This window comes from Eutrema salsugineum, unplaced genomic scaffold (genome assembly GCF_000478725.1).
Source record: "Eutrema salsugineum unplaced genomic scaffold, Eutsalg1_0 scaffold_15, whole genome shotgun sequence".
In the NCBI taxonomy this organism is placed as follows: Eukaryota; Viridiplantae; Streptophyta; class Magnoliopsida; order Brassicales; family Brassicaceae; genus Eutrema; species Eutrema salsugineum.
Genome location: NW_006256867.1, coordinates 314,054 through 325,046, shown reverse-complemented (window position 1 = coordinate 325,046; position 10,993 = coordinate 314,054). Strand labels below are relative to the sequence as shown.

General features: G+C 35.8%; 3 protein-coding genes and 1 non-coding gene across 4 annotated transcripts; 2 read left to right on the top strand and 2 right to left on the bottom strand.

The window, feature by feature from the left end:
• Positions 1 to 990, top strand: LOC112088175. The gene has a single exon (XM_024158454.1). The coding sequence runs from the start codon at positions 1 to 3 to the stop codon at positions 988 to 990; it is 990 nt and encodes a 329-aa protein (XP_024014222.1).
• Positions 991 to 4,189: 3,199 nt separating this feature from the next.
• LOC112088174 (uncharacterized protein At3g43530-like) lies at positions 4,190 to 5,036 on the bottom strand. Its single transcript, XM_024158453.1, has 2 exons — positions 5,007 to 5,036; positions 4,190 to 4,831 (listed from the first exon to the last, which is right to left on the bottom strand). Exons 1-2 carry the CDS (start codon positions 5,034 to 5,036, stop codon positions 4,190 to 4,192), a joined length of 672 nt encoding a protein of 223 aa, XP_024014221.1.
• Positions 5,037 to 7,915: 2,879 nt separating this feature from the next.
• LOC18021884 (putative defensin-like protein 12) lies at positions 7,916 to 8,295 on the bottom strand. The gene is made up of 2 exons (XM_006404549.2): positions 8,229 to 8,295; positions 7,916 to 8,130 (listed from the first exon to the last, which is right to left on the bottom strand). The coding sequence occupies exons 1-2, from the start codon at positions 8,293 to 8,295 to the stop codon at positions 7,916 to 7,918; spliced, it is 282 nt and encodes a 93-aa protein (XP_006404612.1).
• An 815-nt stretch (positions 8,296 to 9,110) lies between these two features.
• TRNAY-GUA lies at positions 9,111 to 9,194 on the top strand. The gene is given in 2 exon segments: positions 9,111 to 9,147; positions 9,159 to 9,194. It is a non-coding gene; the product is annotated as a tRNA-Tyr (tRNA).
• The last annotated feature ends 1,799 nt before the right edge of the window (positions 9,195 to 10,993 follow it).

Genomic DNA, 10,993 nt, shown 5'->3' with positions numbered 1-10,993 from the left:
ATGAGTGATAGACATCAAAGCATCATCAAGGCAGTCTCTGAGGTGTATCCGAGTGCTCATCATGGATATTGTATTTGGCATATTTCGCAGAATGTGAGAGATAGAGTTAGTAATGTCAATAAAGTCTTTGTTGCACAGAAATTCCGAGATTGCGCACATATCTATACTCAATCTGAGTTCATTAGAGAGTATGGTGAATTCAGAGTTACGTTTCCTAAAGCCGCTGAGTATCTTGATAATAGTGTTACCCTGGAAAAATGGGCTAGGTGGTGCTTCTTGGGGGATAAGTACAACATAGAGACCAGTAACTCGGCAGAGTCTATGAATAGTTGTTTAGTGACTGCGAGGAAGTATGCCTTATTGCATATGATCGATGCGATTGTAGCTAAAGTTTCTGCATGGTTTAACAGATACAGGAAGGATTCAGCTGGTCCTTTTTATAATAAGAGAGTGGTGCCTGTTGTGGAGAATGAAATACACAGTCGATGTGCAATCACGTCTCTTTTAGTGGTGACGGAACTAAACAGCTACGAGCTTGAATACAGCGTTAATGGACTGGACGGGAAAACTTACGTGGTGAACTTGATAGCAAAAAGCTGTTGCTGCAGGCGGTTTGATATAGATAAGTTCCCGTGTGAACATACAATAGCCGCAGCGAAGAAACTGATGAGCACGGAAGATAGATCAGCGAGTATCATAGTATATGACTTGTGCTCAAAATATTACTTGATTGAGACGTGGGCATTGGCATACTATCGAACAATTTATCCTGTTCCTCATCATACTGACTGGAGTGTTCTTGACAACATCAAAGAGTTGGTCGTCTTACCACCAGATGTCAAGAAAAAAGTGGGTAGAAATCAAGAAAAGCGGAAACCAGGGCCCGGAGAACGTCGCCGGAGGACAAAGAACAAGGCCGACCCTCACTTGGACTTGGAGGCTTGTTTCCGGTCTTCTCAACATCCCCAGGCAGAAGGTCCTTCAACTTAGGTTTTGAGTTTGGTAATGCTTTGTGTTTTTATTTGGACAACCAGGTCCACTATGGACAACTATTGTTATTTGTATTGGAGTTTTGTAATGTGGTGTTTTTATGTGGACAACCAGATCTACTACGGACAACTGTTGAGTTCTTTGGGTTTAGTATTTGCTCCGTGTTAGTGTTTGCTTTGTGTTTTTATGTGGACAACAAGGTCGACTACAGACAACTTTTGTTATTTGTGTTTGCAAGGTACAACTGGGTCCTTGTGGTTCAACTACTAGCAATATCATTAAATTTGATATCCTAAATATTTGATAATATATATCATTAAATTTGAAGCAGTTGGAGTCTTCTTATAACTCTAAACTCATAATAAAGTAAAAGAAAACGAATCAAACTAAAAAAAATTCCCTTATACATTTTCTTTTTTCTCATCAAACAATATCATCTAGTTTAAGGATGAATTTGGTAAATGTAAGTTTCTCATCATGAATAAAAACTTTGGAAATGATTATGCAAAAACAAATAGTATCTACGCCTTGTAAATGACCACTAATACTCAAACATGTCGGGGACAACTACAAAATAGTAAGGTATGCAATGGTACAACAACAAAAACCAAAAACTCGTCAAAGTACACCTATGCGGAAATTAGTACACTAAGAACAAATTTTGGACAACTACATCATCGATTGACGGCGCACGTGTTTCATATCCAAGATCGACGGCGCACATGTTTCTTACACTAAGCAAATTTTTCAAAATTTTCAAATTTTAAATCCCCCACCAAATTTTATATTAGCTATATCTACATTTTCCCATTTTCTCATTTTCTCATTTCCGAGACTTAACTTAACACAAGCAGAAGAGAGAAAACCGCAGAAAATCCAGAGCAAATTGGTGACGAACTGAGAAAAAAAAAATAAGGAAAAGATGGGAAGCCCAAGCTCTTCGCGATTGGAAGACAAAGGTAATCCGATATGCGATTTTAATTCTTGATTTGGCATTTCAGTTTTCGGGATTCAAATTAGGGTTTATGATAATAATTGAAAATTTGGGGATTTCCTTAGAAATCAGGGTTTATGATTGTAATTGTGAATTTCAGAGATGGAGAAGGCACTTGCGAAGCTTGCGAAGAAGGATCACGGCATGACAACAAGATGGGGTCCGGAAGTCAAAGGAGTCCGAACCATTGTTGAATGTCCTAAGCAGGTCAGAATTCCTCAATTTTGCTACTGCGGTCCTCCTCGTATTGCTCCGTGGCCGAACCTAATTGACTACTCTGCGCTAGACCGAGGCCGGAAGTACTACGACTGCTTTTACGGTTGCTGTGGACAGAAAAACTTCCCGGAAGTAAGATGTCACTCTGCTTTATAATTTCGCTAAACCATTACAAGCACAAAACCGATGCTTTTCTGTCTTTCAGGTTCCAAGTTGTGGCTTCAAGAAGTGGTGGGATGTCGCTATAGAAGAGGAGATTGGTTTGCTAAAAGAAACGCAAGAGGACATAAAGTCTGTGTTTGATGTGATTGTCTCAAAGCTAAACCAGCTGGAATCGAAGATTGAGGCTCTACAGGAGGCCTTGAAGAACAAGGACACTTGAAGCTTTTTCCTGTTTTATTTGGTTGTCCTAGTTGTCCTATCTTCTTATCTTCTTGTTTGTTGTCTTAGTTATCTTATATTCCTCTATGTAAGACTCTTTCATCTTTCATTTGAACCTAGTTGTTCCATCTTTCTTATTTAGTAAACACTTCGTCTTAGTTGAACCATGTTGTCCCCGAAGTTATAATTTTAAAACGGTTGATGCAAATACAAACCAAACCATGTAACAAACCAAAGAAGACTAAAAGTCACAAAAACAATACTTTCACAAGTTCCATTCAGGCACAAGATCCAAATCCAAAAAAAAAACAACTCCAAACATTCAGACAAGTACCAAGCGATAAATAGATGTTTCAAAAAAGTACCAACCATGGAACTTGTCTTTACCAAGCAAGTTCTAAACTAAACCTTTTGTCTTTTCGAGGCCCTTGTCACCACCTGGTTCTCTTTGTTTCTAGTTTGCTTCGAAGCCCGTGTTTCTACCTGGTTCGTCTCTTCTGCTTTTTTCCCTTCATCCACGGCAATCTTAGAATTCTGACCTTTTGTCCGTCTTCTTGCTTCTGTAAATGGAGGTTTCTTCCACTGGGATGGTGCACCTTGCCTCTTCGGTCTTTGTGGTGGTGGTAAAGGCGGGCCTGTCGACGGGGCTGGTGTTGGTGAGATGGCTGCTGACACCGCTGGTGTTGGTGAGATGGCTGCTGACGCCGCTGGTGTTGGTGAGATTGCTGCTGATTCTCGTTGAGGCGTCGGTGAACGAACTCCTGTGGGTGAACCAACTCCTACAGCTGATAGTGCTAAGATGGCTGCTGACTCTGGTGGAGATGTAGGAACTAGTGTGAGTGAACGGACTCCTACTACTGATGGTGGGATCACCGCTTCTGTTCCAGTGAACTCCATCTTCTCTTTCAATTATTTCTCAACAGCTTTCAGCCTCTCCTCCATATCCTCTAATCTCTTCTCCAAATCCACTTCTGTTGTACCCTTATACGCTTCTGGCTCCGGTTCATGTTCCGGATCCTGACCTCGACAACCAATCTCCAAGTCATACAATTGTTTCCAACATATTTTTTTCTTCTTGACGGTGAGGTACTCAGTCCAAGACTCAACAAATGGATCAACAAACCTTATCCCTTCGTCGTATCCACATTCCATTATGCGATCTATGAGCGCTTCTTCCTCAGAGTCAGGTTTCAAAATGCTAATAATTTCCTGTCATAAATAATCAAACCCTAGTTACTACTTCCAACCTAGCTCAATCTAATAATATTGCTCATCAAATTATACTACTAACACTTACCTCGCTACTATTGCCTATCGCCTCATTAATGTCCTCCAAAGGAAACCCTCTCATGCATATCTCAGAAAATTTCCCCTTCCACATGCGTGGACAGTCTCCATTTGCAGGCACAACTTCTCGGCATCTCCGTCGAAGCTCAGGAATACATTCGAACGCCATAATCTACATAGAAAATCACAGTACCAAAAACTCAATATCACAATACCAAATACCTGAAAACTCATTAATAACACATGCCTTTAAAGGAACTATGAAACCCCCAAAGCTGCATGATTGTCCTTTCGCTTTCACGCTCCCTCTAAGCTTCCTCATCACACGCTGTATCTCCTTGATGCAATTATCATACGTGTATCGCCCCAAGGAAATTTCTTACACAGCCTTAGATCATTCACAACTCGAAGCAAAAAGGACTCTATGTTACCATTCGCCTTAGTTCCAGCTTTGACAACTTTGCTTAAGAAAAAGAGTACTGCCATCTTTTTCTTATCTTCTGAGGTCTCCATTGCCTCAAGCCTCTCTTCCACATCCTTAACTGTTATTGCCTTCTTCCTTCCAAACTGTCTCTCAACAAAGCTCCAACATCCCAAATCCTTATACTTTCTAGGGTACTCATGGCAGTCTAACCCACAGAGGAGTGCATGTTCTCTCAATGAGTAACGGATGGGAACACCATTTACAACAAACCAGCACTCACTTTCCTTCCCGGTTTTAGCAGTATAGAGGAGGAGCATCCACAGACCTTGACTCATGTGATTCCGCTCTTTGGGCATATGAAATATGTGCCTGAATTGAGGGTGTGTTTTAAACCATTTTGCCTCTTCTGGCATTGCCTCTATCTTCTGAACAACACTCGTTACAGAATACCTAGTAACTATCTTGCAAGCTTTGCCAAACTCGGTTGGGTTAAAGAAAAGCTTCTCAGGTTGCATCGGCAAGCTAGAGGAAATGGGATCCTACAATTCGAATACATTTACCATTAGTTGTCCCTGTTGTCCTAAATATTAATTGACCAAATTTACAGTTTTATTGTTCCTGTTGTTCCGGTTGTCCTAAATACTAAACTACAGGATCAATCAAACAAGATCGGATGTCATTTCACACCATAGAGTACATGAATACAGTACATACCTGGTCATCATCTTCTTCCCCATCGTTCATGTCCTCGCCTACCTCTTCTGCCGCAATCCCATCTGTCGCTTCCTGTCCTTCATCATCTGCGTCCTCCTCTTCATCTTCCACTGCTTCCTCCTCTTCATCTTCCACTGCTTCCTCCTCTTCTTCATCATCTGCTTCCTCCTCGTCTTTTTCCTCTGCCTCCTCCTCATCTCCTTCATCGTTGGCTTCCTCTTCTTCATCATCTGCTTCCTCTTCTTGTTTTTCATCTTCTTCATCTTATTCGTCATCGGCTTCTTCCGTTTCTTCGTCTTCTTTTATCTCTACTTCTTCATCTCCTTCCCCATCTGCTTCCTCGGAACCGACCCCCTCGGATGAATTTGACTCTCCATCTTCCTCTAATGCATGCGAGACATCTCCATCTCGACCTGCCTCGGCGCCTATAACAATACCAGCTGCGTCGGTCACCATCACTTCCGGAGGCGGAGTTGTTCCTTCCTTTTCTACAACGGTGGCTTCGGAGAGGTTTTCTCTAGTGGAGGTTTCCGTCGATTCGTAAACGACTCCACCTTTCCCTTTCTTTACCTTCGCCATTACGGCCCCTACCCAGACTAAACTATGTGCTTCCGCCGAAAACTTCGACTCCGGCGAGAATAACTAAGATTTCGGTGAAGAAATGGTCGAGAATTTGGAGAATTTTTGGAATTGAGTTTTTAGGTTTTTACTTCAGTATAAATCAGGACTCAACCCGAGTAAAATCTCTTTTCTTCGGGTCGGGTGGGTATTCCCATGGTTTTATTGTAAATCTTTTAAGTTTGGGAGATGATACAATATTTTCCACGCTTTTTACACTAAAAAGAAAATGAATAATAAATTTAATTTTTGTTGGTGGCATACGAGATTATTTTTCAATCTCCGATGGTTTTCCAGCCATTCCCCCTATTTTGAGTTGATGGAATATTCTTAGGTTCATTTCTAGGGATAAATTCTTTCATTCACCCTTTTTCATTTTAACCAATGAGAATCTGCCATATAATATTATTTTAAAATAAAAATACAAAAATAAAATTAAAAGACTAAATACTCAAATAAATAATTTATTAAAAATATATATATATATATAAAGAAATAATGTATATAAAAATTATAATTTAGGGTTTAGTTTTTATTTTAATTTTTAAAGGTTTATAGATTATGATTTAGAGTATAAAGATTAGAATTTAGGATTTAAAGATTAGAGTTAGAGATTAGGATTTGAAATTCCAAAAATAAAACAAATAATTATGTAAAATATCTATATTTATTATAAAAAAATTTAAATAAAATTGAATATTATGTTTGGATTCACTATTTCCTATTTAAGGTTTAGTTTTTTTTTTAATTTAAAATTTTGATAATAAAACAAATAATTATGTAAAAATATATTTTTATTAAAAATAATTCTACATAAACTTTAATATTATTATGTTTGAGTTCACTATTTCTAAATTAGAATTTAGTTTTTTTCTATTTAAAAAAATATTTAAAATATGTTATTTTAATAAATTATCTTAATTGATTTTATTATATGGCAGATTCTCATTGGCTAAAATGAAAGGGGGTTGGATTCCCAAAAACTGTTCGATTTTGATTGAATATAAATATTTTGAAATAACCAGATTAGAGGATTGGATTCTTAATGTAATCAACATACGTTTATGATGATAGTGCTCAACTAGAGTAAAGTAAGTGACTATACAATAATCTTGTGAACTTGTTTTAATTTCTTAGTTGCAAAACAATTAATTTGCATGATTTATATTGGTATCCGCTAGTTTGACGAACTTTAACATCCTTAGATATTTATTAACGTATACATTGTTTTCCTTGTACAAGTATGTGTTCACATATGCAATTGTCTCTCTTTCTCTATGGTTTAAGCCATAAAATTGAGGTAAACATGACTGGTCTTTCTTCTCAGTTTCACCAATTTTCAATATTGTACTTCAGTTCATTAGTGAGTACTGTATGGCTTTTAATTTATTTCTCTCCTCGTGGGTGGTACCTTTCTCCTCTCACCAAGTGGATCTTTTCCCCCATAAATTCTTTGGCACTAGCTAAGATGACTTTCTCGACTCTAACATCTTCCTAGATCCCTTCATGATTCTAACTACATTCACCAGTTAGTAATAACATACACGAAAGTAAACATAGCAAAAATAAAATCAATGTATTCATTTTAGTTCAACGATATGATTTCATTCTTTATTGGTAAAACTACACTCGGCCTCTAACAGACTTTCAGAATTAGTTTGGAATTCGGTCCAAATCCCCCAAATTAAATAAATATATATAGCGAAAATTAAAATAAAAATCATTTTTTCTTTTAGTAAATTAAGCTAATTTTAGTTGTCTGCTTCTTTTTTTTTTTCGTTTTTTTGTTTTTTTTTTTTAACAAAAAGGTTTAGGACCTCGGTCCATCCATTGCTTTTTCCATTATCACATTTAATATTCGTTTTGGAGAATTCTCACTATGGCCACTCCAATAGTCTAACTGCTATCTCACCGCACATGCTACGTATATATTTACGTTGTTTTTTTATATTCATATGGATCAGTTAAAGCTTGTCTACTTTTGTTATATAACTTTGAAGTTTATTTTCTATTTCAAAAGATTACAGAGATAATAGTAATTGATTTGCGCAAAATCATATATATATATATTCAAAACTCACATTGTAGTATTTTATACTTCACAGGATAATAACGTACGATCACATATATTGTATATATAATCATAACCTCATAATCAGCAACACAAGGGGCACATATTTAAGATGATCTCAATACAATTAAACAGATATATGAACTTATACATAAAAACCGCATGCTACGACTCCTTGATTATATTTTTTTATTCTCTTAATTGATTTATCGTTGCATTATTAATATGCGTTTGACGTAGATGAAGTATCAGCACACTTCACGTAACAGGTGCAAACGATCTGGATTTGGTATGTTTTGCAATTTCCATGGCTCCCATCTTCCCATTCGCTGCATGCGTGGCTGTGAAAGTGGCAGTCGCAGTCGTTTTTCTGACAATTCGTTGACAACGTTTTGGTTGACACTTTTATGCATACCTTAGCAACAGCATCCACTTCTGCAATTTTCAGAATATATATAGTTAGTTTATTCCTTTTGTATATCCTGAATATGTAATGATATTGCATTATTATTATTAGTCATTAGAGAACTCACCAGGGGTTGACAAGATAAGCATGGAAAGGCAGAGGAAGACAAGAAATGCAGGAGAAGACTTGGCCATGATTCCTCAATTACTCTTTGTTTTATATATATCTTTTTTTTGGCAATTGAGAGAACTCCAAGAGAGCTTGATTATATAGAGGATAAACAGTAGTTGGTGGTTGTGATTCAATGTGAATTTATGTCAACCCTGATTTATATTATACTGCGTTTTGAATATTATCTCTCTTTTATCAATGAATTCATTATTCTCTTGAGTCATTTAAAACATTAAAAAAAACAATTTGTTTTGTAATAATTTCTGACTTTACTTTTATTGAAAGGAACCAATTGCATGAAAATAAAGAAATGGGATGTCTAAATAACATCGGACATTCGTGTTTTTAATCTCGGAGAATTAACAATATATATAGCCTTATATATTAACAAGAAATAGAGTTTCGGAATCACAAAGGTAAAATGTCTTGCATAGCATGTGTTTCGAATGCTTTGGATCAATCTTCTTGAGAAGACCTTCCGCTAAAAATAACAAATTATTACTCTCTTAAGTTCAAAACGAAACACTTTTATTACGAAATTTCATGATTTATACTTTGTTTAACTAATTCATTTATAAGTTTCACCGACCTTGTCCTAGTAAAAATGACTTATTGAATGCATTTTGTATTGCGTACGTGTTTATGTGTATCCTTGTATTTTATTAAAAAAAATTCTTAATAATTTATGATATGAAACTTTATTAACTGAAAAAAAAAAGATGCAACTTCACTAGGCCCATGGTGGGCTTCAAGTCTTTAGTTAAATAGATAAGTTAAGAATAATATAGGCCCAAATATAGTAAATGTTATGAATTTGTTTACCGCAATAATTTGCAAACCGACCTTAGCTCAGTTGGTAGAGCGGAAGACTGTAGTGGTTGCTGTAATCTTTAGGTCGCTGGTTCGATTCCGGCAGGTCGGATTTTTTTGAAGAATGTCATAATTTTCCTTTTTAGAATTAAACGAAGAATGTTTTTTGTATTAAAAAAAAGCGGAAATAAATTTTCACTTACATGGACGATTGCTTTCTGCATAAACGAAGAAATGTAACGTGTCACAGATTGTCTTCTCTCTTATTGAAAGTTTGAAACTGTTTGTCGTTTACGGTATATATATTACACAGATTAAAACAAATTTTGAGCTAAGTAAAAAAAAAAACAAACAAACAATTAGTCCAGCTTAGTGACACTGAATCAGCATGCACTCACATGCGAGGGAGGAAATATATGTTATAAAATGCAAGCAAAATATAAATACAAAATTTAAAGTAATCTATATGATCAACTTGAGAATTAAGTATATATCACGCTATATTTAAAGCCAAATGTAAATTATGAAATTTAGATTCTGGGTCTTTAAAGATTTGCCACCAGAAAAGGGGTCAGATTAATATTTTAATGAACTTGTATAGAAATTTGTTTTTGGCTAGGGACACAAATTTGTTAAATTAACATATAACAAGAATTCCACCAACTATACATGTATAGGTGTTTGCAGTAAAGCTCCACAATCTCTAAAATAAGTTCAAATTATAGTTAAAAGAAATTTATCCCACATACAAAGAAAGTAGTTTCAGTGTGCCTCAAAAGGTCCAATCATTTTTCAATCTGAAAGGATAATTATATTAAATTCATAAATCAAATAACTCAAAAACGATATCTATAAATTTTTGGAATTCATTTTAGAAATAGCTCCGGCCAACTTTCCAATCACGTTTCCAATCAAATTGTTTAGTAGAATGAGAAATGTGAAATTTTTGACTGTGACTACTTTAAAGTAGTGTATTTACATTTCAATGTTATGGAGTTGATTTGAATGAGAAATAAATGTCTAAAATGAATAAATTGGAAAGCTCGTAAAATTTGATAATTTGACTGTGTCAAAACATGTTAGAATCCCATACTGGACATTAGAGGTAAAATCGTTACGGTTGGTCGAGAGAGAGATTAAACCGAAGACTAAATGAATTGGACCCACCATTAAAAAAAGTATCTTCTCTGTTTATCTATTTAATCTTAAGAATCTTATAAAACAACCAAGAATGATTTTGGTTATTTTCAGTTAGCGACCAGACCTAGAGAGTATCCGTTTCACATCTAGGCCATCCAAATTGAACCCGCACGAAAATATAACATTCATATTAGCTAAGTCCGCACGTTTCTGTCTAACTAGTAACAATCTCAAAACCTAAACCTCCTTCATATATACATTGGGAAGGAAATATCTGACCAAGGGACACAAGCTCATGTGTCTTTGTCCAAAGTTCCATGTCACAAGAATGAGTTAGATAAACTGTTTATCATACATAAGGACAATATTGATGAGGCGCCACGACCAACAAGCTGTAAATAGTGCTGTATTCAATAGTTGACTAACAAAAAAAGAGTGCTATATTCAACTATTCAGTTTCACTCTAATCTATGTAAATTAAGGATCACATAATTTTTCAGAGCATAGTGAAAGTCTCAAATACATGACCGTCAGATATTTAGTGGCAAGAGCGTAGCGATACTTATAATACGGTCTAACTTGAACAAACCATAGACATACTTGAACAAACCATAGACACTTCTCCAATTTAACCGACCATATTGGTTGTTAGTTGGTGTAGTCAAGTTTAGGTGTAAATTTCAGGTTAAAAATTAGTTTTGAACTATAAAAATTAATTAGGATCTAAACCAGTTGACAATGTAAGACGTCAACTACTTATGGATAAGTGTG

Coding starts and splice junctions, on each gene's coding strand:
- LOC112088175 (XM_024158454.1), top strand. CDS start 1: ATGAGTGATAGACATCAAAGCATCATCAAGGCAGTCTCTGAGGTGTAT.
- LOC112088174 (XM_024158453.1), bottom strand. CDS start 5,036: ATGAACGATGGGGAAGAAGATGATGACCAG. Junction 4,832..5,006: donor GGGAAGAAGATGATGACCAG/GTATGTACTGTA, acceptor TTCGAATTGTAG/GATCCCATTTCCTCTAGCTT.
- LOC18021884 (XM_006404549.2), bottom strand. CDS start 8,295: ATGGCCAAGTCTTCTCCTGCATTTCTTGTCTTCCTCTGCCTTTCCATG. Junction 8,131..8,228: donor GCTTATCTTGTCAACCCCTG/GTGAGTTCTCTA, acceptor TGAAAATTGCAG/AAGTGGATGCTGTTGCTAAG.